This window comes from Sminthopsis crassicaudata, chromosome 3 (assembly GCF_048593235.1).
Source record: "Sminthopsis crassicaudata isolate SCR6 chromosome 3, ASM4859323v1, whole genome shotgun sequence".
Classification (NCBI taxonomy): domain Eukaryota; kingdom Metazoa; phylum Chordata; class Mammalia; order Dasyuromorphia; family Dasyuridae; genus Sminthopsis; species Sminthopsis crassicaudata.
This window is the reverse complement of record NC_133619.1, coordinates 116,127,430-116,154,087: the sequence shown is the minus strand read 5'-3', so window position 1 is coordinate 116,154,087 and position 26,658 is coordinate 116,127,430. Positions and strand designations below refer to the sequence as shown.

Genomic DNA, 26,658 nt, shown 5'->3' with positions numbered 1-26,658 from the left:
TTCTCCCTTCCATTCACTTCCAAATGGAAGGTGACAAAAGTAGCATCAAAAATCAAGCAAAATGATGTTTGTCTAATCATCTTAAAGTAACATAGCTCTTTTCTATTTTCTTTTCATCTTTTCCCCATAAATATCTACTGCTATCTCCTTTTAAAATAACATGAGCAGCATTTATCTAAGCTTATCTGAAGTAGGTGAAATCATTACCCAATTCTTTTGTTTTTATTTTTTAAAATTAGAAACAAATGTCACTTAGCATCTGTGACTCAGGATTAATAACCCTTTATAGTTGGGAGATGATAACAGAAGTTGGCCTGTATCTGATAGGACATGCTACTACCTAATTAAAGGAAAAAAGCAAAGCATCATTAAATACATATATCCAAATGATCATTATCCCAAACAATTCTCAAAGTGATCTGTGGTAACAAGGCTCCATAAGCCATATTAGAGTGTCACATTTATGAAAATGGAAGGAATTCAACCTTTTCAATAAACAAGCTTCAAATAAACTCACAAAGTGGATTACAGAAACTAAAAAATTTCCAAGATACAATTTTCATGGTATAAGTAATCAGCAACTCTACGTTTACAGTGAATATAAATAACATAAATGATACCCAAAATGAATGTCAATGTAATAACAATAATAGTAATATTATTATTGTAAAATATGAGGGTTTTAAATGATCATAAGTCTGTAAGGAAAAAACTAAACTCCTAATCAAGAAAATTCTCCACAGATTTGTAAAAACAGCCTAATAATGAATTATCTTTCTCTATTCTCTATTCAGGAGTAAGGTATTACACAAATCTTTTCTGAGTCATATGATCTTTGTGGCACAAAAAGCCATGTGTGCTAGGCAAATTTTAGGGCAAAACAACTCTTAATTTTCTGAGATAGCATTTCATATTTGTCTCATAAACTTAAGAGAAGCTTCATTAATTCTCTTTTCAAACATTTTGAACATAGAGTAATACAGATCAACAAATATTTAATTCAATAGCACAATTTCTTTATGTTTTGCTTCAAATATTTGATGGGAAAATAAAACACAAATCAATTACAGAATATATCTTTGGATCCATTATTTTGAGGCATATACCACTCTATAAACAGCATAAGAAATAAAACAATGATAGCCTAATATACTCATTAATAATGCTACTTTTCAAATGTCTTTATACCTGGCATCCTTTTTCTGGAATGTCAATTGGTTGTCCAATTTCAAGGCCAACAGTTGCTTCTGGTGAAGAGTATCATTAAGTTTCTCCTCCAATTCTTCAATCTACATAAAAAGAGAATCTATTATATAGCCAGTTCTTCAACAAATTTCTTTTTAAAAAAGTAATCTTTGGGTCAAAATGGGAAGCAAAGGAGAATAGGGAACTTAAAAAAAAAAAAAAAAAAAAAAAAGGACAGAATTTTCACTTTCATCTTTATATCTCAGATCAATGGCTACACGGTCATAAATTTAAATGACTATTCATGAGAAATTATGTTTTCACTCAACTTACAAATATGAGACTGCATAAAGCCAAATACTGCTTTTGACTAATATGACTTGGGGTATAAGATATAGATCTCCTTCCAATAGGCCATAATCTTAATAAAAGGGCTTAAACATGGATTTATAATAAATTAAATAACACTGAATTTAGCAGCTCCTTTGTCGTCCTTATTTATATTGGGATAAAAGGATTTTGGACTATTTGGAGTCACTGAATTTCAAAAAGGAAGACGAAAAGAGAAATTACAAAATTACAATAGAAATCTGTATATAATTCTAAAATAATTAAGATGATTATGGGTTCTGGGAGGCTTAGAAAACAAGCTATACTAGGTTACACACACAGACACACACACACAAAAAGGCCTCTTTTTTCTATGAGTCTAATTAAAATTATGTCACTAGGTCATATCAGCATATTAAAAGATCATCAAATCAAAATCAAAAAGATCAGTACCAGAAGATTAGCTACTGGTACTATTATTTTTTGTTTACCTACTTCAATGAAATGGAAGAAGAAAAAAGCATAACATTCTTTAAATTTGACTTCATTGTTTCTGCTTTTCCAGTGAGTAGCTAAAATGAGATTAGTTAGGTACTAAGAATTAAATGGATCTCAGACTGTCTGTATTAACTTAAGTGATATTCCTTTTAATGTCAAACTTTTGACCAGTGAAGTTTACATGCTACTAGAAGAACTGAATGCTATCCATATTGACAGTCTAGATCTTAATCAGAGGAGAAAACATTAAAAAAAAAAAGTTAGCTAAATCTAAGGATGGCTCATGGGCCACATGGGTAAAAAAAGAGTAGCAGTAGTTTTCTGTTAGGATTACTAGGTGAGAACTCAGGTTGTCTGGACAGTGACAAGGTGAGAATTCAGGTTGTCTGGACAATTACAAGGTGAGAACTCAGGTTGACTTGACAGTTCTCTGGCTCAGACTTTTAAAGGGAGTTTACACCTTAGGAATCCTAGAAGGAACAAGCTCATTGGTTGAAGTGGTTCTTCCCAGAAGCCCTTGCATTATATTCCCACGCCCATTCTCTGGGAGGATAAAAAGAGGCAACATTGAGCTTGGAAAGCAGTCTGGACTGGGGAAGGACAAGAGCTGGAGGAGATTCAGAGCCAGGATTCAGGAAGAAGAAGAGGCTGGCTGGAGGCTCCAGAAGCCTCCCAAGAAACCTGCTCATAGAGGAAAAGATTATTCAGAAAAGAAACCTCCTCCCAGAAAAGGATTACAACTGAGAGACGATCAGAACTTTACAGTTTTCTTACAAATGTAACTTCATAGGGCACTTGGTGATCTTCCTTTACAATTCTTACAGTAAGCATAAACAAGACTACCATGAAGAAAACTAAAGTTGAAGTTTCCAGGTTTTGCTTGTCCTTTTCTTAGAGTATATAAAGATATTCCATCACAATCATATATCGCAACATGTTCAACCATTCCCCAACTGATGAGAATTCTTTTAATTTCAATCCTTTGCCACCACAAAGAGAGCTACTAAAAATATTTGTGTTCATATAGGTCCTTTTCCTTTTATTTTTAATTCACTTTGGGATACAGAACTAGTAATGATATCATTGGAAAATAATTAGGACTATTCCCAAAGGGCTATAAAACTCTGCATTCCCTTTGACCCAGCAGTATCATTTATTGGGTATGTACCCCAAAGAAATCATAAAGGAGGGAAGAGGACCCGCATGTGCAAAAATGTTTGTAGCAGTTCTTTTTGTGATAGCAAAGAATTGGAAAAGAAGAGGATGCCCATCAAATGAGGAATGGCTGAACAAGCTGTGGTATATGAAGGCAATGGAATATTATTGCTCTATAAAAAATGATGGACAAGCTGATTATAGGAAGGCCTGGAAAGATTTACATGAACTGATGTTGAGCAAAACGAGTAGAACCAGGAATAGATTGTACATGATAACAGCAATAATTGCTGCAATGATCAACTATGAAAGGTTTGGTTCTTCTAAATGGTTCAGTGATCCAAAGCAATCCCAATAGTCTTTGGACAGAAAATTTCATCTGCATCCAGAAAAAGCTATAAGGAGATAATGTAAATCAATATATGCTAAGTTCACTTCTTTTTTCTGTTTTTTAATGTCTCCCATGATTTTTTCCCTTTTGCTTTGATTTTTCTCTTCCAACATGATTCATAAAGCAATGTTTGTTAAAAATAAACAAACTTACCAAAAAAAGCATTTATTAAACATTTACTATGTGACAAGCACAATGTTAAGCACTGATTAAAAAAAAAGCAAGCACATTGTTCCTACTCTCAAGAAGTATACATTCTAATGTTGAATAAAACATGAAAACAATTATACATATGTAGAAGATATATACAGGATCACTGAAAGAAACTAACATCATGGTGGCAGTAAAAGATTGGTGAAAAGTCTCTTATTAGAGCTGAACTGAATCATGAAGAAAAATGAGGAACCAGGTGGCAGAGGTGAGATAGGAGAATATTTTAGGCATGATGGGGGGAACAGTCACTGCAACTATACAGTCAGGAGATGATATTTGTGTACATGGAACAGCAAGTAGATGCGAATCATATTTGAGTATATTGAAAGGAATAAAGTTTAAGATGACTTGAAGATGAAAACAGGTCAGTTTGTGAAAAGCCATACCAAAAAAAAGCATTATATTAGCTTTTGGAGTTAATAAGAGTACTCTTAATTTTACTGAGTAGAGAACTGGTACTTTAGGAAAATCACTATAGTAACTGATAGAGCGTGGGGGAGAGGGGAGAACACCCATGGTTTATATGGGCTTGTCATGATGAAAATGAATAAAGAAGATTGAGAAAGACCTGTCAAAAAAAAAAAAAAATAGAAGAAGAACCAGGTGAGAGATGTGTTGCAAAAACAGAGAAAAAAGTATTGAGATTGGAAAAATAATCAACACTTTTAAATAATGTAAAGACTTTGAGAAGAATGCAGATTGTAAAAAAGATCTGAGAGAGAAAACAAGAGGTCATCTGGGAGAACAATTTCAACAGAGTGGTAAGAAATAGATGGGGCTATTTAATAAGCATTTGTTATATGATGTGCTAGGTGTTAAGCTTTGGAGATACAAAGACAAGCAAGCAAGTCAGTCCCTGCCCCCCGAGGACATTCTAATAGGAAAAGACAGCATATAAAGGGAAGCCAAAAGTTGGGACATAGGCAAATGACCTTGCATTGGAAGGTGTGGATACAGCTGGGAAGTAAAGGCCTGATTCAGGACAAATTGAGGTGAAAGCTCCTATATTACAGCCCAGCTTAAGGAGCAGAGTTTTGAAGGTTCTGGTGGAACTTAGCAGAATGTCTAGCAGAGAACAGAAACTTAATTAAATGCTTGATTTGTTGACTTGGTAGGAGGGATAAGGATGACAGTAACAGTTCAAGCAGCATAATGTGGGGACAGATGGAAAGACAGCAAAGGGTTTTGTAAAAATTAAAAGGATAAGAATGAAAAGAATTGAGCACTAAACTTTACATGTGGTTTAAATAATACATAGTAGAACAGAATTTTACCTTCAGTGTTCCCAGCTCTGGACACTATACTTTTAATACAGCCCAAGACTATCTCCCATGGTTTCCCTAGCCCACTGTAGAACTTAAGAGGAAATTGAAGCTCCCAGATATTTTTCTGCTATCTAGTCACACCTTCCCATATTATATTTGTGAAACTGACTGTATAAATCCAAATGTAAAATTTTACATTTATATTTTCTTTGTAAGATACTTAAACAATGCTTATCTAATTACTTAAAGATCTTCCTCCCATAAAGGAGAACTACCTTCCTCCCATGGTGTCATTTGCCTTTTGCCTAATAATGTACTAAAATACATTATGCTATGTTTACTGAAACACAAATTCATATTATGAAAGACTTAGAGAAAACTATATTTTACTGTAGAAAGCACTGAAACTTCTAGAGAAGGTAAACAACATGGTTAGATTTATGTTTTAGGAAAAGCTGCTTTGGCAGTTATGTGGGGGATAAATAACTGGATGTAAAGAAACTAATTAAGTTATTTCAATAGTCCAGGCAAGAAGTGATGAGGGCCTCCTCAATGTTGGTGGCCAAATTGAAGGAAAAGAGTGTTGCAAAGGTAAAATGGATAAAACTTGATAATAGATTAGATCAGAGTAGAGAGGGAGAAGAAAAAGTCAAAAATAACTCCAAGTATGAATGTGGATGACTAGAAGGAGGGAGGTGCTTCCAACAGAAATAGGAAAGTTAGGAAGAGGGGTAGGAGATGATGTGGGTGGGACAGGAGGGACACAATCAGTTCTGTTCAGACTTGGTGAATTTAAGATGCCTAAGGTCACCTATGTCTTCAGCAGGGAAATAGGAGTATGAGACTGCTCAGGAGAGAGTACAGAACTGTGTAGATCTGGGAGTTATATAGAGAGAGCTGACAGTTACACTCATGGGAAGTAGTGAAGTCAAAAACTAGCATATTTAGAAAACGGTAGATTGTCCAACAAAGAGTACTAGGGGGTACTGAACATGTGGGGGAAAAGATTTCAGTGATAATCCAGCAAATGAATGGCCAGATAGGAGAGCCAGAAGGAAGCAATGTCAAAAAAAAACCAGGAAGGAGTGTCTAGAGGGGAAAATTAACAGTGTCAAGTGTTATCAACTAAATTAAAAGGATGAAAACTTAGAAAAGAAAAATGTAGATATCACTGTTAACAGTCAACAAGGATTTATTATATACCTAAGTTTTAGAAGAAACTTAGTTTTTAGAAGAAAAAAAATATTGTGGTTATTAGGTTTTATAAATGCATTATCTTTTAAGATGCAAAATTTTTGTTGATGGTGGCTCTGATGGTGTGACCACATCAGTGGAGAAAGGTGGAGTGAAGGCAATGGTCATTGCTAAGTCAGGAAAGCTGCCACTGCTCCATATATTTTTAGAAGCCTATGAAGCCTGCAGCTTATTCTTTTAAAAGTCCAGAGTTGTGGACAACTTTTGTACTTCCTGAATAGGTATGATTTTTTAGAACACTCAAGTTGACGTAGAAATCAATTTCAACAGATAAGATAGATGACCATATGTTCCCCCCAACTAAAACAAAAACAAGTTTGATTATAAAATTTAACTTGATTATAAAGATTAGCTTGGGTTCTTCATGTGACCTATCAATTAACTTTAAATAGATATCAAAAATGGAGTTCCAGAAATATTTTGGGCAGTAAAATATCACTTGAATAAGTACATACAGTCCAAAGACAGTGCTTTAATGTTATCTACTAACCATCTACATACACACAGTGACCATCATCTCTTGCTTGGATTGTTTCAAGACCTTCCTAATTGATCTTCAAGTTCTAAGTCTTTCCCCACTTTGGTATATTTTCCACAGAGATACAAAGTGATTTTCTTAAAGCACAGGTCTGATCATGTTACACTCTTACCATGTGCCTCCAACTCAGTATATTACAGTGACTCTATATCTCAAGGATCAATCAATAAATAAATATTTATGAAGTGCCTATTAGATGTGCTAGGTGGGGGGAGGGACACAATTCAATGAATAAAACAATCTCTACTCATAAAGAGCTTATATTTTCATAAAGAAGACAAGTACACATATAAGCATATGTAGAATAAATACAAAGAGAATACAAAGTATTCAAGTAAAAGGTAGTTGGAGAGGAAGGGCATTAGCAGTTGAGGCAAAATTATCAATCTTTAAATCTGATAAAAGCATTTAAAAATCCTCACACCCTAGCCTCCACGAATCTTTCCCCAGCCTCATTATATCTTAGTATGGACCATTAATTCCAAGATGTAGACAAACTAGCTTTTTACATTTTCCTTTACACAGCTCTCTCCATCTCCCATATGCATGCCTCAGGCTATCTCCATTATCTACAAGGCAGTCCTTCCTTAACTTGGCCTCTTGGTATCACTAACTCTTCTAAGAATCTAAGGTGGCTAAAAAGCCACCCAATATATGAGGTCTTTATGATCACAGCCATTAGCAATTTCCACCCCAATATGTGTATGTATAGATGTATATGTATACATATGTACTTTTTATCTCATGTTCAAAGGCAAATTTCTTGACTTGCATATTAATTTTTGTATTCCTGTGCTTAATATAATTGTGAACATGTAACAGGTGATTAATAAATGTTTATTGTGATGTTTGTTTACAAATCAGTTTCATCTCTCTAGAGACATACTAACTATAGGCTCCTACTGCACTAGCTGTACCAGTTCTAACCTTAAATTCCAATCTTTTTTGCTCCCATTAGTCACTGAACTGAATGAAGAAAAACATGTTCTTAAATTGTACTTTTACTTTGGAGAACTAGAATTTAGTTATCATTAAACACATGCATAAGAGTCATATTCAAGATTCACGAATTCTCTTACTTTTGTAAGATGGTCCACTTTCATATTGTCAATAATTAGGTTTTTCTGGGAGAGCTCTATTTTCAGCAATTGGATGCTATGAAGCAGCTCTTTTCTTTCAATAAGCTGTCTTGTGATGACAGTTTTCCCTTCTCTTTCTTCTGATGAGGAAATTTCATCTGTAGGCATTGTTGTTTCTAAGCTAAGATCTTCAGACTCTAGAGAACTAGAAATGTTGACTCTTTTTAATTCTTTAGGAATTTTTTGGGACATGTTTGCTGTTACCGATGGATTTTCCTTTGCAGCTTTCAATTTAAAAACCCTGCTGATAAAAAAAAAAAATTAAGATTAAATTTAAATCTACCCCAAAACATAAACATACATGTAATGGGGCATAATGCAAAAAATAATAAATTTCTCCTTAACAAAAATTAACTACAGGACACTTCTAAGTTACTACTCATCAAAATACTACTACAATTAAGCACTAAATTCAAGTGCAAATTACTTGGGACAAAATAATTTTTGGTAAGATTTCATTTTGTGACAACAATGGTTGTGTGTGTGTGTGTGTGTGTCTTATATTTCTACAGATGACTACACTCACTGAGGACAGTTTTATCTTTGTTTCCCAGGGCTTAGCATAATTTTAGGTATTGAACTAGTACTTAATAAATTAATGTTGATTGGTTTAGGTATTCTTTCTGAAAAATCAAACTTGCATCAATCATATTGCAGCAGCCTTAGACATACAACCACCAGGTTAGTTTTCCTACAGTTCTGATTTAGGAAAACTAACCTGGTGACTGTATGTCTAAGATACAATATGTAAACACTGTATATATGTATATATATACAGTATGTGTATATACAGTTGTATATAGAATTATATGTAGAAAGAAGGATTTACATAGTTATAGCTGTATATTGATATACTCTGGAGACAGCATAGTAGTTCGGTGGATAAAGAGCTAGGCGTGGGGGCAGGAAAACCTGTGTTTACATGTAGTTTTTGACATATATTTGTTGTGTGACCCTAATAAGTCATATAGTGGGTTTGTCTCTTCAATTATAAAATGGGAATGACAACAGCACCTCTCAAAGTTATGAGGATCAACTGAGATAAGAATTGTAAATCCCTCAGCACAGTGCCTAGCCCACCATAAGTAGATATCAGTGATTATTGTTGTTGAACTTGAAATCAGGAAGACGAGTTCAATTCTACCTCAAATTCTTCCTAAATAAGAGACAGGGAAGTCTTTTAACCTCTGCCAGCCTTCATTTTCTCATCTGTTCAATGGCAGTAATAATAACACCTAATTCCCAAGGCTTCTGAGATAATTAATATAAAGTTCTTTGCAAAACTTAAAAGGAAAATGCAAAGGTTAGCTTTTACAACAGAAAGCCTTCTCCAAATCATTTTAATTCCTGCGCCTTCCCTCTGTTAACTGTTTAATATTTATCCTGTACATAGTTTTGACGATATGTAGGAATATGAGAGATCTCTGCTTGGAGATGCAGATCCAAATGCAAAATAATTCATGAACCTCAAAGTCTGTGGCAGAAAAGGGAAGTTTTATTTTTCACTTACAAGCTCCCTCTCTCTTAGTGGGCAGATTTCTTAATGAAGAAATCTGCAAAGAATGCATTGGCAGAAACCTATTTTATGAGCAAATCTTGGGGCAGTCTGAACTGATTATCACACCAGGATCTCCCAATTGAATGAAACTACTTTGAAAGCTTTTTTCAGCCTGAAGATCAATGGGGGAGGGGGATGATATGCCCAAGATTTCCAATTGGCAATGATGCTGGTCTGGAAGGTAGGCCTTTTCCCAGACTCTGTGGAGCCTGGGAGACCCCGAATCTCTCTTCTTTTATAATCAAAGGGGACACAGTTTCACTGATTATTTTAGATTAAAAGGGACACAATTTTTACAGAGTTCAACCACATCAGTTTCCTTTGTATATACTTGTTTTGGTATTGTCTTCCTCATTTAAGGTATAGATCTTTTAAGAAAGAAATCTAGCCCATGAACTCCAAGATATTAAGGAAGGAAAAGAGGGAATAAAATAAGAAGGAAGAAAGAAAGATAATCAGCTTCATTGGCCAGTCCTCAGTGGGGCAGTTCCTACTCACAACGGTTGTTGTTCTATGTGCAAAAGGACCATGACGCCAGGGAGTTGCTGACAAGATATTCCAGTGAATAGGATTTGAGGGAAGGAGGACTCTGCAAAGGTCCCCTGCCTCACTTTCCCTTCCAGATCCATGTGGGTCTGGTGGCCAGATATAGATCAGAATGAGTGGATGTGGTCTCACCTTTTTTAAAAAAAATGTTTTCTTTATTTTTCTGGTTATACATGAACATTATTTTTTTAAAAAAAAATCACATTTCTTTATGCATCAGGTTGGGAGAAACCTTAGTCTTAAGTTAAGGTCTTTCAGCTTGACTGAGGTAAACTACCAGTTTAATAATTACCACTAACTAAGAAAGATATGAAGTAAAGAATGGCTTTTTTTACCTGGTCACCAATCAATTAATCAATCTGGGATGGGAAACCCCTCAGGATTTCTGAGGACCAAAACAATAATTGCTACTCACATTCATTCTGAGGCAAAGAAGGCCAAAAGAAAGACCGAGTGGGCTTGACTCGGAACCTTTTATTGGCCAAACCTAGGAGGGCCAGGCACGTGTTAAGGCTTGGTCCTTAAGTACGAAACAGTGATCCTTAAGATATGGAAAAAGGAGGATTTAAAAAGGAAAAAAAAAGGTCATTCTTTGCCTCATATCTTCCTCACTTCATCTTAATCACTTTTCTGGCCACTAGTCCAAGATGCCTTTGGAGGAATCGTGAAGCAAGTGACTTAAATCCAACTCACTTGCATGTCGTGACATCACCTCCCTGACGTCATGGTTGTCTTCGAGAAAGACAGAGAACAAATCTCCCCCATTAGACAGTAAGCTCCTTGAAGGCAGGTACTTTTTTTTTTTTTTGGGGGGGGTCTCTTTTTTGTGTGTGCCTGGCGCTTAGTAGGGAGCCTGACACGTATTGGAGCTTAATAATTTACTGATTTGAAATAGAACACTTTTTTTTTTTTTTTCTGCTAAGGAAAACAGCAACAAGGGGAGGCCTCCCGGCCCGGCTCGAAAAAGAGCTCGGGCAAGTAATTACCATGGACGCAAGTCCTGCAGCTGAAGCTGGAATCGCCCGCGTTGCCGCCCGTGGAAGTCTTGGTGTTTTCTCTGTTGGGGCCCGGCCTCTCCAGGAGGAAGCCGTAACCAGGACAACCACGCTAGCACAGGTGAAACAAAGGAGGAAGCAGCTACTAACCCGATCCTCGAGCCATGCCGAAACCAAACCCGTTAACTAAGAGCCGCGGGAAGCAGCGGAGCATGGTGGGAAGTGAAATTCTTAGAAAAGCCGGCACGAAGCGAGCCAACCCGAAAGTAACATCTCTTCCATTCTGCCCACTTGACTAACAGCACAGGGAGGAGGCGGGGCATGCCGGGAAGTGAAGTTCTCCGAAAGACTTGGCCTAGCCGACCCAACCCGAGAGAACCATCTCTTCCACTTCTCCCGCCGATTAGAAGCGGAGGAAGGCAGCAGGGCATGCCGGGAAGTGAAGTTCTTTAGACGTCCTCAGGCAAACCAACCCGAGAGCACCAATCTCTGACAGGGCTACAGGTTTGACCAATCACCGAGGCCGCCGGAAGGGGCGGGTACTCGGAAGCGCGGAGCTTGCCTGCTTTTCGCCCTCCTCCTCCGGTTTAGTACTTGACTCGTCTCTATCGGAAGCTGCATTTTCGTAGTTCCTGCATTTACCCAGTGCTGCCCTGGTTTTGTGCCAGGACCGCTTCTTGCCTTTCAACGTGACAGGCGGCCGCGTCCGGCCAGAAAGCGGCCAGCCAGCGCGATGCTCAAATCCCGAACGTTCTTGAAGAAGACCCGGGCGGGCGGAGTGCTGAAGATAGTGCGGGAGCATTATCTGCGCGACGACATCGGTTGCGGGGCTTCGGGCTGCATCGAGTGCTGCAGTGCCCAGGAAGGGCCGGCCTTGGAGCCTCGGCCACGCGACCCCGAGAGCATCCTCTGCCCGCAGCCCCACTACCTCCTGCCGGACACCAACGTGCTGCTCCACCAGGTGCCACGAAGAAAGCCTCGACTGACGAGGTCGCCCTCAAAGCGAGCCCGCTTCGTGAAGCGGAGTGGGAGGTGGGGGAGGGGAATCGAGGACCCCCCCCCCCCCTTCCTCCCCGGTTAAGGCCTTGGGATACCCGGGCTCGAGTCATTGCCCGAGCACTCACTGCCTATGGGAGTTTTATACTACCTCGTAGAATTTAGAACTACGAGAGCTTAAAAATGCAAAGCAGATTAAAACTGGAGGTTTCAAAAATTAAATTTTCCACCGAACGTAATCATGCTATCTTTCTTGTGGACAGAATCTGTTGGTTTGAATTTTGTGTGGTGTCTCGAACTTTCCCCGGGCCTCAGTTTCCACGTGGAAGATGGGCCTTGAAGGGCTTCTCCTGCTCAAAATCCTAGCATTTCCTCCTTGAGAATGACCTCCTTGGGCTTCGGTTTGGTTTGGGTTTTTACCCCTCCCCCCCAATGAGTTGAAAGTTTTTGGATTTTGAGTCAAGATCCCGACTAAAGATGAATGTCTTAGCAGCTCTTTGATTTAGGACAAGTCCTTTATTCTGAGCTTGTGGGCCTACTAAAAGTTACCATATACACTCCAACTGGTGGTTGTACTTAGAATTTGCTTATGGAGCATTATGTAAATATAACTTAGGTTTTTAATTTGTTTCCGTTGTTAGTTTTGACTTAGAAACATAGTGAAGTTAGGGACTTGGTGTAGTCAGAAACCCCTGAAGCTCTGGGATTCTCATAAATGTTGAATATAGGTTATTGGGTTGATGATCTGTGCAAAATTTAGAGACTTCCCTTCCATTGACTACTTTTTATTCTTAGATTCAATTTTCAGTCATAAATGTATAATTTATGTTATAAATGTTATAATTTATTGATGAGGTATATTGCAAAAGTAGAGTATATTGAAATAGGTATATTGCAAGAGCAAAATAAAGTCTTGAGAAATTTGAACGCATTTTTCTTTTTTAAGATTGATATACTTGAGGATCCAGTCATCAGAAATGTTATCCTGCTACAAACAGTTCTCCAGGAAGTAAGGAATCGGAGTGCACCCGTGTATAAGAGAATCCGAGATTTGATTAGCGATCCTAGCAAGCATTTCTATACTTTCACTAATGAGCATCACAGGTAAGATACTCCTCCATGTTGATAATAAAAAAATTCAAGGGTGTTGGAATAGATGGGAGTAGTAATTTGTAATTTTGCCAAATATATAACTAAAATCATTTTATTTCTAAGAATTTCTTAATTTTATTTGATCCCAAACAATCCCTTTAAGTGTAGAGTAGTTTTTTACTAAAGGGTTGTTCTAGTCACAGCTATTCATAGTCTTTTAAAGCATGAAGTGATTGCAGTCTGCCATCAGTGGGCTGAATGTCCACGACAGTGAAATCCCAGAATCTTGAAGTATTGAAGTCATTACTGCTATAGATTATATGAAGGTATATATGAATTATAATTATATTTCTTTTTACTTTTCCTTTATAGCTTAATTTATATTCCAAAATGCTTTTCTGTACATCCTCATTTAATCTTCACAATCACCTAACAAGGTAGATAGGTAATCTTTTTTCCCATTTGAGAAATTTGAGACACACATTGAGATTCAATACTTGAATCAGGACCATCTGTCTTTAAGGAAGCTTCTGTTGATACTCCTTTGGGTGCAAATATGCTTCTCCATAGTTCTATTTATGATTCCAAATTTCTCTAATTGATTTTAAGGTAATATTAATTGAATATTTGAAACACATTTTTACCAAGAATTCCGAGCAAAACTCTCTAAGTGGTCCTCAAACTTTTTAAATAGGGGGCCAGTTCACTGTCCCTCACACTCTGTCTCCGTCCCTCAGCTCATTTGCCATAACTCGGCAGCCGCATAAATGTCCTCAGTGGGCCGCATCTGGCCCGAGGCCGTAGTTTGAGAACCCCTGCTAGTGCGTAAAAATTTCATAGACAAGCTATGGATAGCAATGTAAAGAGTATTAAAACAAACAAAAAAAAAAATCAGATTATGGCTATATAGATATTAAAAAATAAAAAATTTAAAAACGTAATTATCAAGTTTCTTTGTGATTAAAAATTATAAAACTAAGAAAGGGAATGTTAGATTTGGACTTTTATTGTATGTTTCAAACATGGTCATTCGTATTGTTAACAGTTATATCTTGAAATATAAAGTTTGATCTTGGAAATATGGCTATGCTTTTTAAAAAAATTATATAAAGTACAATGAGACCTTGGTTATTCATTTACATAATATACTCTATGTTAGTCATACTTACACAAAAATGATGTAGTAGGTAGAATATTAGCCTCAGAAGCAGAAATTCTTGAGTTCAAATCCTAAGCCACTTCCTTAAGTGTGACCTTGGGCAAAATTTGACCTTAATGGACCTTTGCCCCCAGTCTATAAAATGAGTAAGTAGGTCACCTCTAGATTGAAATTTGATGATATGAAGGTATAACTTTCCAACAGAGTACTAAACCTTCCCCCTTACTTTATTCTTCCCTCTCACCCCCCTTTCCCTCTGCATCATGGACCATTCTTCCCAAATCTCTTCCTCATATTTATCTCACATACTCAGTTCTAATAGAGAACATTGGCAAAACATTTCAAATTTTGATTCCTTGCACTTAATGGAAACCTTGATCTACAGATCTGATTTTCTTCAAATTATGTGCCATTGTAAACCTGGTGAAGATTTTGTTGGGAATGGTAATATTAGATAAGAGAGGAAGAGTTGTAAGAGTAGTTAGCTGAACTGGATGAAGGTCAAAAAGACCTGGGTACTACCACTGTGAATACCTTTTGACCTTGTGATCTAGCCAAGTGCTTTCCCTCTTAGTTCCAGGTAGCTATTTAAAAATAGCAAGTTGCAGGTCTATAAGGTAATGTCTAGTACCAATGAAATGACAAGTTGATCCAACTTCCCCCACCCCCGACATGCCATTAAAAGCCATAGGATCTGATTTTTCTATTTAGTTAATCCTGGATTAGACTCACCCTGTCTATTTGTTCAGATTGGAGACTACTGGAGGGCTTAAAACAGAAGCAAAAAAACCCAAAAAAACAAAAACAGATGGACCTAGTGCCTGAAGAGCCTCCACAATGATAATTGGGTAGCACTTAGGTGCTTCAGTGGCTAGAGCCCTGGGCCTGGAGTCAGGAAGATCTGAGTTCAGATTTGGCATTAGACACTTAGTAGTTCTGTGACCCTGGACAAGCCACTTAAGCTGTTAGGTTTAATCCATTGGAAAAGGAAATGGCAAACCATTCCAATCTAAAACTTCTTAGACAATATAGTCTCTTGGGTGACAAATAATCAGACATGACTGAATGACTGAACAAATAAAATTGTATGGCAGCTAGGTTGTGGAGTGGATAGAGAGTTGGGCCTGGGAAACTCATCATCTGAATTCAAATCTACCCTTAGACACTAACCTCAGTTTACCTCAGTTTCTTTATTTGTAAAATGAGCTGAAGAAGGAAATAACAAAGCCCTCCAGTATCTTTGCCAAGAAAACTCTTAACTGAGCTCATAAAAAGCTGAACCTTATTATAACTGACAATGGAGAGAAAAATGAGAGTCCCTCCCATTGGTTTTGTTTATTGTTGTTTTTGAGAGTTCATGTGGCTAGAATTGGAAGAATGTGAATAGGTTAATTTGATTATTAGCATGTGGGTTAAAGTACCATCATAGATTACCTTTCTATTGTTGTAGACTCATGCTTTGGTATCTCCTCATGTCTACCATACTATTCAAGCACAAACTTTGATCCTGGCAGGAAAGACTGACATTAGCCCCTGTGGCATCTACAAACAATCCCTTTAAGGGTAGAGTAGTTTTTTACTAAAGGGTTGTTCTAGTCACAGCTATTCATAGTCTTTTAAAGCATGAAGTGATTGCAGTCTGCCATCAGTGGGCTGAATGTCCACGACAGTGAAATCCCAGAATCTTGAAGTATTGAAGTCATTACTGCTATAGATTATATGAAGGTATATATGAATTATAATTATATTTCTTTTTACTTTTCCTTTATAGCTTAATTTAAATGAGTAATATTAAATATGTTGAATGTAGTTTAAGTAAATTGTTTCCTGCAAGTTTTATAGATGGTATAAATTCTATAAGTAATTTCTCTTTGAAATTCAGTTCTTAACAACCTGAGTTGTGGTAGGCACTGTGCTATGTGCTGAAGGAGCTACATAAAGATTCAGTCTTATGGTATCTGTGCCCTCATGGAGCTTACAATCTAAAAGGATATGTGATATATATGGAAAGTGTTAAATTGTAGTGCAAACCCAGTATTTTTGGTCCAAATAGAAAATGATCATTGTTAAGGAATGATTGGGAATGGTTTTCATTCATTGAAGTGACATTTGATCTAGACATTCGAAAATAGAATTGCAACTGGTAGAAATGGGAGAGAGTTATTTTAGGTACAGGGAAATTATTATTAGTGTTTTTCCTGTTACCTTTGAATAACTATTTGGGTACTGTGGAAAAATGCTCCAATTGATGTGTTTTTCATTTGTCACATTAATTAGATTATATTCCTTTTTGATTAATTATGTATGTCTTAATATTTATATTAAAGGCCCAGTAGAATTGATCCTTCCCTTACTTTTTGATTCTGGTATTTCTTAAGGAATAAATTGGGAAAATAATGTAAGAAAAGATATTTATCCTTGCTTCCAGTTGATATAGTTGCATTTTAAACATTTAGTAATGTGAGCTTTAAAAGCTTACAATACTTTATTTTCACCAAAGTGAAGATACTTGATTGGCTTATTTATGTGCTTTTTGGCTTTTGATTTGTCTTTAACATCTAGAGAAACATATATAGAACAAGAACAAGGGGAAAATGCGAATGATCGTAATGATAGAGCAATCCGAGTAGCAGCAAAATGGTACAATGAACACATGAAGAAAATTACAACAGATGAGAATCATCCTCAAGTTATCTTCATAACAAATGACATAAAAAATAAAGAGAAGGCAATTGAAGAGGGGATACCAGCTTATACATGTAAGCCATATTATTTTTTTCTATTTACTGTTAGTTTTCAGATATAAATAAAAGTCTTTCCTAGTCAGTTCTATGACCTATTACAAAGTCAATAGTGTGGTCACAATAAACTTTTTTATATCTTTAAATATCTTTTAGCTAAGGACTATGTGAACGATAATACTTGTCTTTTCCCCTCTCATCCTATTTTTTTATATTGTTAGCTACCCCTTCTTATCAGAGACTTGGATAGTTCATAGACTTGGATAAGTAAAAATACCCTCTACATATACTTGTCTACTTATTAATTTGAAAAAAAAATGTATTTTTCAGGTGAAGAATACATAAAAAGCTTAACGGCAAATCCTGAACTTGTAGATCGTCTTGCTTGTCTATCTGATGAAGGGGTATGGTTTGTGTTCATGGTCTTGTTTTTTTTCTTTTTGTTTTTGTTTTCTCTTTTGTTTGTTTTTTTTCAAGATTTTTTTTTAAGTAGAAATTTTGATTGAAAAATGCAGTTTGGCATCTTTGGAACATGAAGCCCCAAATTATGAAGTTTTTAAATGTAACTACTTATAGATAAGAGATACTAAGAGATATGTTGGAAATAATTAGTAATATTATATTAATCTTTCCAAAATTACTGCCACAAAAAAATTGGAATCAAATTCTCAGAATTCTTGGTGCTCCTTTGTGTTTCAGATAGAGTCTGACATCTAGTTCCTTTGTGAATCCTGTCTCCTTTTTGTTAAATAGTTTGTCAGGGAGATCAGAGATGAAGAAGCTCTTAGTGGAATAGATAAAAATGTCATTGAGATACAACTTCTATATATGTTTCAGTGATTTTTTCTTTATTATTTAAAGCTAATTAATCTTATACCTATCTATTTGTTTATCAGAATTAGAGCTAAGATCTTTATTCTCCTGTTTCCTTCAGTTGAATCAATTAAATACCAGCTCTGTATAATCATACCAAACAGCCCTACACAATCTAGTTTGGAAAACAAAGTATAAAAATAAATTTGTAAAAAGTTAAATAATAACAATTTTTAATTCATCCCACATAAAAGTGTTTTGTGTATACAAGGTGTTGAATGAAGACATAAATGTAGGGGCTTTGATAATATGGTTGTGAAGGGGAATAGAAATGTCCAAATAAATAATGGTACATGATAAAATATAAAAGAGGTAATTACCATAGTCTTGTTTGATACCTGAGGACAGGAATGTCATTGCTAACCAGGGGGGTCAGGAAAGACTTCCTGGAGGAGATGGTATTTCATTTTGCCTTTAAAGAATGGATAGAAATTCAAACAATAAAGAATAGAGGTTAAGAGGGGGACAGTCTAAGAATAGGGAATAAGACAAAGACTAAGTTGTAGTAAGTACAGAAAATAACACCTGGAAAACAGAAGAGTAGCACTAAACAGGGGGAGTCCTGAATACTTGATAGATTTTAAATTTCCTCAATGGAGAGTGGGAAGCTATTGAGTTTTTTATTAAGTTTGAAGGGAGGAAAAAATTATGGTCAAGGAGACTGTTGTATTCTAGGAAAGTGGATGTCCTGTATGAGAATAGAGAACAGTTAATTGTACAGGGATGTGATAGAGAAGACTTGATAACTTTACTTTATCATATCAAAACATAAAACCACAACTTAGATGTTGAACTCCTGATGGCACTGTTAACAAATAGTGAATTAAGGAGAAGTTAGCTTTAAGGAAACAATAAGCATAAAAACTTTCACAATATGGCATGTAATTGTCATTTATATGTATAAGTGACTACTCGAGTAGTGGACCTAGAGTCAATTAGCCCTAAGTCCACATTTAGCCTCAGGTATTTGCTATATAAGAGGCCTTATGGTGATCAGATAGGACTTTGGACTTGCAATGAAGAAAACTTGGCTTCAAATCACTCCTTAGGCACTTATTTTTATCAATCTTCCCTCTGTCTCAGTTTCCTCACCTATAAAGTAAGAGGATCTAAAATCTCTTCCAGGATAGAGCGGGGAAGGTGGGAGGAGGCGGCTAGGTGGTGCAGAGGATAGAGCACCAGCCCTGAAGTCTGAAGGACCTGAGTTCAAATATGGTCTCAGACACTTAACACTTCCTAGCTGTGTGACCCTGGGCAAGTCACTTAACCCCAACTGCCTCAGCAAAAAAAAAAAAAAAAAAAAAAAGAAAAAGAAAAAAAGAGTTATCACTTCCAGTTAAGTAGGTACGACTTTCTTGTTTAAAGCCCTCAAAAGTTTATGAATTTAAGAGTGACAGTGTTTGAAAAGGTGAATGTGGGAAAAGCATAAATGAGAAGGGGAAACTGAAACCAGAGTATTAGAGAAGATTCTATATTAAGCCTTCTTTATTAACCCCTCCAATCACCTTGAAGATCTAAGTATTTCCTCATAGAAGTTTTAAAGTGAAGTTTTAAAAATGAAAAAAAAAAATTTCAATCATGAGAATTAAAAGGAAAAGATGAATTTTAGGAATAATGTGAAAAAGGAATTCATATGACTTGATAACTAAGTGACATGATAAAAGGGCAAAGGAGGAGAAAGGAGACCCAAGATTCAAGCTTTGATCATTGGGAATATGATGCTATAATTGACAGAAATGAGAAAAGATATATAATAGGGAAACAGTTTTGTGGAAAGAGAATGAGGAATTTAAATTTAGAATAATGGAATATTTTTAGAGTAAGGAGAAATTAGCTTGTTTATCCTGCTACTTAATTAACAAGGAAATCAGAATATAGAAAAGTTGTTAGTTGCTCAAAATGACAAAAATGGTGATGAAGCTGAGCTAAAAGCCAGGTCTCTGGATTGCTCAGTGGTCTTTTTATTCTTGAATTTAGAAGACAATAGGACAGTCAAAATATAAGTTTCCAGAGGACTGGTAGAATGTAATACTAGGAAAGAGGTAAAATATACTGTATGTATTTTTACCATGCTGATGGACATTTATTATACAATAGCCTGAAGTTTCCTTGATTTTATTCCTTTTTTTTTTTTTCTTGATGCCAACATAATGAGTAAAGAGAGACCCTCCTTTTATGTTTATTTTAGAGCTTTTCACATATAAATTTATTCTGTTTCATTATTATTTGGATAAACATTAAATATCCATTTATTTTTAATTTGGAACGAATTTTCTGTCATTATTGAAAATAGATTTGAGTACATTATTACTAATCCTGTTTTTTTGTTTATTTCACAGAATGAAATAGAAAGTCGGAAAGTATTATTTCCAGAGCATCTTCCTTTAAGTAAATTACAGCAAGGCATAAAATCTGGTACATATCTTCAAGGAACATTCAGAGCAAGTAGAGAGAATTATCTAGAAGCCACAGTATGGGTTCATGGAGATGATGAAGAGAACAGAGAGGCAAGTTTGGAATGAAATGAATTATATTACTTTTTATTTTGCTTCACATATAATTTTAATGTGTTTTAGTGAGGTAATTTGGATTTGCCCATATCCCTTTCATTTTGTCAGCTTGGGGACAGTTACCAAGGATAGGATACCAGTATTCATTTCCTTTGTTTGACTATCTTGAGCTTCCCTTGATCACATTTACTGTCTATTTTGCTCACTATTCATATAATAGTAGTAATAATAACATGACTTGTGTAGTTCTTAATAGGGTAGCTGAGTGGCACAATGTGCCTGGAGTCAGGAAGGCTCATCTTTGTGAGTTCAAAACTGGTCAGTGTGATCCTGGGTCAGTCACTTAACCCTGTTTGCTTCAGTGTCCTCACCTGTAAAATGAACTAGAGAAGAAATGGAAAATCACTCCAATATCTTTGCCAAGAAAATGCCACATGTGGTCACAAATAGTTGGATGTGCCAAAAACTGTAGTAAGACCTTTACCATTATTGTTTCATGTGGTTCTAGTGATCCTAGGAAGTAGATGCTATTATTATCCCCATTTTACAGATGAGGAAACAGGCAAACGGTAAAGTGACTTGCCCAGAGTGATACAGCTAATAAGTGCCTGAGGCCAGATTTGAATTCAAGTCTTCCTGACCCAAGGTCTAGTGTACATCCACTCATTTGATTCTACCATTCTACCTATTGTGTACATAGTTTTACTCTTATTTTATAGGTGAAAAAACTGAGGCTAAGAGGTTAAGTGATTTTCCTGGAGCCACAGAGACTGAGGAAAGACTTAAGAATTTAAGTCTTCTTGACAAGTCCAAGATTCTATCAAGTATGCTTATTGTTCTCTATAGTAATCTCACACTCAATTTGCATATGAGTGCTATTTATACAGTTTTTTCCAGGTTATATGACTAAGTTGTCTTCTCTACCTTCTTTGCTTTTGTTTGTTACTATCAGTAAATATAAAATATTCTACCGTTTCATTTTTAAAATAAAGAAATGGAACATTCAGTAAATATAGTAATGATTAAAATGGACATTTTGCTCAATATAATTTTTGAAAATACTCATAGATGATAACCATTGGAGATAATTAAAAGCATATTATAAACAGACATAGAGCATGCAGTATGCACCTAGATCAAGCTATATTTGGACACATTTTCACAGAGTGATGGGATCGTTTCTCTTGTCTTTTTTCTCCTTTTTGTATTCAGATTATCATCCAAGGACTTAAAAACTTGAATCGGGCTGTTCATGAGGACATAGTAGCTGTGGAACTTTTGCCCAAAAGTCAGTGGGTAGCACCATCTTCTGTAGTCCTGCAAGACGAAGGTCAAAATGGTGATGATGTAGAAGACGAAGAGGAAAAAGAAAACACTGTATGAAATTAAACAGGTTTTCATGCTAAGTTTTATTTCTTTTTGTGACCATTTAAGATAAACTTTATAGAGTCTTTAAAATTAGATTTTTTAACTCTGTATTATTTTTATAGTATGCAATTTTTCACTTGAAATATACTTCAAGTAATTGAGATCACAAGTGGATTTGAGTGTATGTTTTAACAACTATTTTTAAACTATTTTTAAACAAAGTCAAATATAAAGTCTATCATTTTATGAGTAAAATGGCCTAAATACATGTAAGACAAATGTGCTGTATTAGCAACATTTTAGGTGTTTTTTTTTTTTTTTTTTTTTTTTTGGGGGGGGGGATGTCATTTGCTTCAGATATAAAGAAACTTGATTTTGTTGTCAAAATTTAAAATGCATGCATTTAAAGTTAATTAGGTAGAAGCATGGAATGCTGGAAAGAAATCATAGGATTTGCATCTTATGCTTAAGACTTTCAACCTGTGCTTTAAGACCTGCGTTTGAATCCGATCTTGTGTGACATTGAACAAATCATCTGTAAAGCCTGGATAGTTTGCTCATCTGTAAAATAAAAAAAGTGGGACTAGAACATCTCTAAGATTACTTCTAGCTATTGATCTTATTTTTCTATTAACTGGCATCTAAGTAATACAATTTAAAAAATTACTTGTAACAAAGTATTATAATTTGCAATTTAGTCTGTTTTATCCAAAATATGCCAAAATAAATATGCCATTGCCTTTTTCTATATATTTTTAATGAGACCCAGTATGAGAAAGAATACTTTCAAATGTTTATCCTCATCAAGGACACAAAGTTAAGAGTATATGTAATCAACATTTTGATTTTTTATTTGATTCTTATGATTATTGTACTGTCATATTCCAAGTAGAATTTGTAGTGATGCTATGTTTTTTCCCCACATCTGACTGACATATGGAATTTACTATTAATTTTGTCTTAGGAATGTGTGTACATAGTGTTATAAGTGAAAGTGTTGTTTTCATAGAGTTCTTTTGCTTCTTCTTGTAATTAACCCTTTTGACACAGAATCATAGAATTTTAAAATTATAGGAAGCTTAGATGAGCTCATCTGCCACAACTACTTCGTTTTACAAATGGAGAAACTGAAGCCCAAAGTGATTAAATGATTTGCTCACATTAATAGAGTTAATTTCTAGTTCTGGTGGCTGAACAGAATCCCATCCTTTTCACTATACCACATACTTCTTTTTCTATCTGATTCTTTTAAGGAAGGTCCATGGTAATAGGAAATTTTTTCTGATAACAGATATTTATTCTGTGCTTATTTTTCTAAATTGCAGGCGAGAATCATGACAGGGTTCACAAAAAATCTAGTTACATGCCCTGTTTTATCTATAAGACTTTATAGTCAACACAGTGTCATATTAAAATAGAAAAGATTGTCCTTTTGAATAGATAAATAATAATTCATTAAGCCCTAGTGTGGTATTGAATACTGTGGTAGATGCTGGAGATGCAAAGACAAAAGTTGACATAAGTCTTTCCTCCAGAAGATTACATTCTTCTAGAGGATACAACATATGTATAAGTATAATAAATTCAGTGTTAGGTGCTGGTACTGACATCTCAGGAGAATAAGAATGATCTCATGTGCAGGTAGTTCTGTTTTTGAGCTTTGAAGAAAACTAGGGCTTCTAAGAAGTGATAGTAAGAAGTGAGTGAATTCTAGTCATGGGATATAATCCATGTAAAAGCAGAATTGAGAGAGAGGAATATTCTACATGAGTAACAGCAGGAATACCAATGAAGAATAATAAAGTACTGCAAAAGTATTTTGGAGCCAGGCTCTAGAGAGTTTTAATGTTTTTAAGCAAAGAAATTTGTTTAAGAGAAAAGAGGGTCAAACTGGAGTTCATATAGCATCTGGTTTGGGGGTATTTAGTTACAGTTTTATTGGCCTAGCATATATATTGCTTTACTATAGATGATACTACTTTGAAAGTTTGGTCATACTGTTTTCACAGAATTTTAGAGTTAATACAACTTATTGTGATGTCATAATTTAGGGCTTGTATGTTGCAATATCTATACTTGTTCGTGAAAAACTCATCATTTGTGTTATATTAATGGGAAAATAGCTAACACTTGGTTCTATTTTTATTTTTAAATTCCAGCTGAACACTATTAGAAATGTGAAAATGTTAAGGCCTTCAGGAAGAGTAGTAGGAATAATAAAAAGGAACTGGAGGCCATTTTGTGGCATGCTTTCCAAATCTGATATTAAGGAGGTAAGTGAAAACTTTCTTCTTATGCAATATTTGAAATGCTTACATGAATATAATTATGTTGCTAGGGGATGCTAGGGGAATACAACATTCAAATAAGACATGTTCTTGGCTTTCATGGATCGCTTATCGGTTAATAACTGGATAAGACATGTAGATCACATATTCCATGATAATTGCTTTAAAAAAAGATGCAAACTGCAGTATTATGTGAATTTTGAAGAAAAAAGTCAAGACTGAGCGAAATCAGATAAAGATTTATAGAAAAGGTGACATTTCTGAGTTGGATTTTAAAGGAGGATAGGGGACCAACAGGAAATATATTTATGTAAAAAGGATTCTACACGGTTTTTAAAATGTACTGAAGTCTAAAAAGTGTGACATAGTAACTAAGAAAACTAATGTTGTCTTAAAAGTAATACCTAGTACCCAGATTGAGGGAGGTGATTATTTTTCTCTGTTATAAAACTGTGCATGGAATTTTATATTCATTAATTACTACCACATTTTGAGAAGGGCTTTTAAAAAGTGAATATGGCAGTAATTAATAAATAATTTGAATAATGGAAGTTCCAACGGTTAGGTTTTCATTCAATTCCATGAAAAATTTCCCAAATCTCAGTGCTTAGTCAGTGAGCATCTATTGAATGCGTGCTGCTTACCAATTACTATGCATAAACATTGAAGATAGAAAGGCAGAAGAGAGTCCCTGCCTCTAGGACCTCACAGTATAAAGGAGGACACAAGTAAACATATGCACAGACAAGTTATATACAGGATAAATAGGAGTTAATTAACAGAGGGAAGACATGATAATCAAAAGTCTTGGGAAAGGCTTTCTGTAGAATATGGAATTTTATCTGGGTTTTGAAGTAAACTAGAAGGCAGAGATGAGGAGAGAAGGTCTTTCTAGGCATTATGGATAGCCAGAGGTAATACCAGGAGCTAAAAGATGGAATATCTTGTTCGTGGAATAGCCAGGAATCTGGCATCATTGGACGAAAGAGAGTGTGTTAGGGAGAATTGTGTAAGAAGACTAGAAAGGTGGGGAAGGCAGGTTATAAAGGACTTTGAATGCCAGACAGAGGCTATTGCATAAATCTGAGGTGGTGGGAAAGCCACTACAGTTTATTGAATAATGAGAGTGACATGGATCAATATTTTAGGAAAATAATTTTTCCTAAAATAGAATAGAGCATGAGCTGAGAAGACCAACCAAAAGATTCTGGCAATAATAGATATGTGAGGTGATAAGCTGCACAAAGGCAGTAGAAGTACAAAAGAAAGAAGGGGACTTTATTTGAAAGATGTTACAGAGGTGAAATTGTTAAGTCTTGGCAAAAAAAAAAAAAAAAAATTTGTATCCAAGGGGTGTGAGATAGTGAAAAACCAAAGATAACTCCTAACTTTCATGTCTACGTACCTAGGAGGATAGTGAAGCTTTTGAATATAATAGAGATGTTTGGAAAGATACATGCACATACATTTATAAATTGTGAGTTTTAAGATCTAAGAGCAATTTCTAAGAGACAAAATTGGAGGTAAGCATAAAAGTTATTGCTGGAAGGTAGAATTGAGAATCCGCGTTATAGAGATAGTAATTAAATCCATGGAGAAGGGAAGAAACCTCAGTGCAGAGCACTGTTAGGCACCCACAATTAATGGGCTTACTCTGGCTGAAGATCTAATAAAGGAAACTCGAGGAGTACTCAGATACATAAAAGGAGAACCAGGAGAGAGTGATATCCCACAAACCTAGAGAGGAGAGACTATTAAGGAGAAAAATGTCAGCGTCTGCAGAAAAGACAACAAAAATGGGGACAAAGAAAATGCTATTGGATTTGGCAATTAGGAGATCACTGGTAACTTTTTTTTTTTTTTTAATTTTTTTTTTTTATTTAGAATTTTTTTTTCCACAGTATATATGCATGAGTAATTTTTTTTTTTATAATATTATCCCTTGTATTCATTTTTCCAAATTATCCCCCCCCTCCACTTCCTCCCCCCGATGACAGGCAATCCCATACATTTTACATGTGTTACAATATAACCTAGATACAATATATGTGGGTAAATACCATTTTCTTGTTGCACATTAAATATTAGATTCTGAAGGTATAAATAACCTGGGTAGATAGACAGTAGTGCTAACAATTTACATTCACTTCCCAGGATCACTGGTAACTTTAGGGAAAGCAGTGTCCATTGATTGAGGAACTAGAAGCCAGATTGCAGAGTTAACAAGAGAGCAAGAGGAAAAGATATAGAAACATTTGTTGTAAATGGTTTTCTCAATGGGTTTAGCCACAAAAAGCAGAAAAAATTAGGACTATCTCTAATGGGTGTGGAAGGATTGAGTGAAGGCTTTTTGAAAATGGGGAAAACATAGGTCTGGTTATAGACTATTGGAAGGGATAGACTCCCAGTAGACAGAGATTGAAGATAAAGTGAGGGGGGGGTGAGCATGATAAAGGAGGTAGTCTGTTGGGGGAAAAGGTATAGAATGAAATTGTGTAGATAGAGGGGTTTGTCTTTGCAAGGATTTGGACAAGTTCTTAGTGTGAGTCAGAGTGGAGAAGGTG

General features: G+C 35.5%; 2 protein-coding genes across 11 annotated transcripts in view; one reads left to right on the top strand and one right to left on the bottom strand.

Annotated features, from left to right (window-relative positions):
• The window catches only part of PIBF1 (progesterone immunomodulatory binding factor 1), a 266,914-nt gene extending 255,560 nt beyond the window's left edge, over positions 1–11,354 (bottom strand). For 5 of the 9 annotated variants that reach the window (XR_012487776.1, XM_074299237.1, XM_074299243.1 and 2 more), the window contains exons 1-3: positions 11,059–11,262; positions 7,909–8,212; positions 1,189–1,289 (exon numbers count right to left, since the gene is read on the bottom strand). Coding sequence is in view for 8 of the 9 variants with exons in the window: in XM_074299237.1 (XP_074155338.1) it covers positions 1,189–1,289; positions 7,909–8,160 (353 nt within the window). In the remaining variant the exon portion in view is untranslated. Of the gene's footprint in view, positions 1–1,188; positions 1,290–7,908; positions 8,213–11,058 lie in introns of all 9 variants that reach the window. The other 4 variants (XM_074299240.1, XM_074299239.1, XM_074299238.1 and 1 more) reach the window with 4 other exon arrangements.
• A 301-nt stretch (positions 11,355–11,655) lies between these two features.
• Positions 11,656–26,658, top strand: part of DIS3 (DIS3 homolog, exosome endoribonuclease and 3'-5' exoribonuclease) — a 39,563-nt gene continuing 24,560 nt past the window's right edge. The window contains exons 1-7 of one of the 2 annotated variants that reach the window (XM_074299234.1): positions 11,656–12,028; positions 13,010–13,167; positions 16,877–17,073; positions 17,386–17,459; positions 20,268–20,435; positions 21,651–21,815; positions 23,966–24,079. In XM_074299234.1, coding sequence (XP_074155335.1) covers positions 11,801–12,028; positions 13,010–13,167; positions 16,877–17,073; positions 17,386–17,459; positions 20,268–20,435; positions 21,651–21,815; positions 23,966–24,079 — 1,104 coding nt within the window. In that variant the 5' untranslated portion in view covers positions 11,656–11,800. Of the gene's footprint in view, positions 12,100–13,009; positions 13,168–16,876; positions 17,074–17,385; positions 17,460–20,267; positions 20,436–21,650; positions 21,816–23,965; positions 24,080–26,658 lie in introns of both variants that reach the window. The other variant, XM_074299235.1, reaches the window with a different exon arrangement.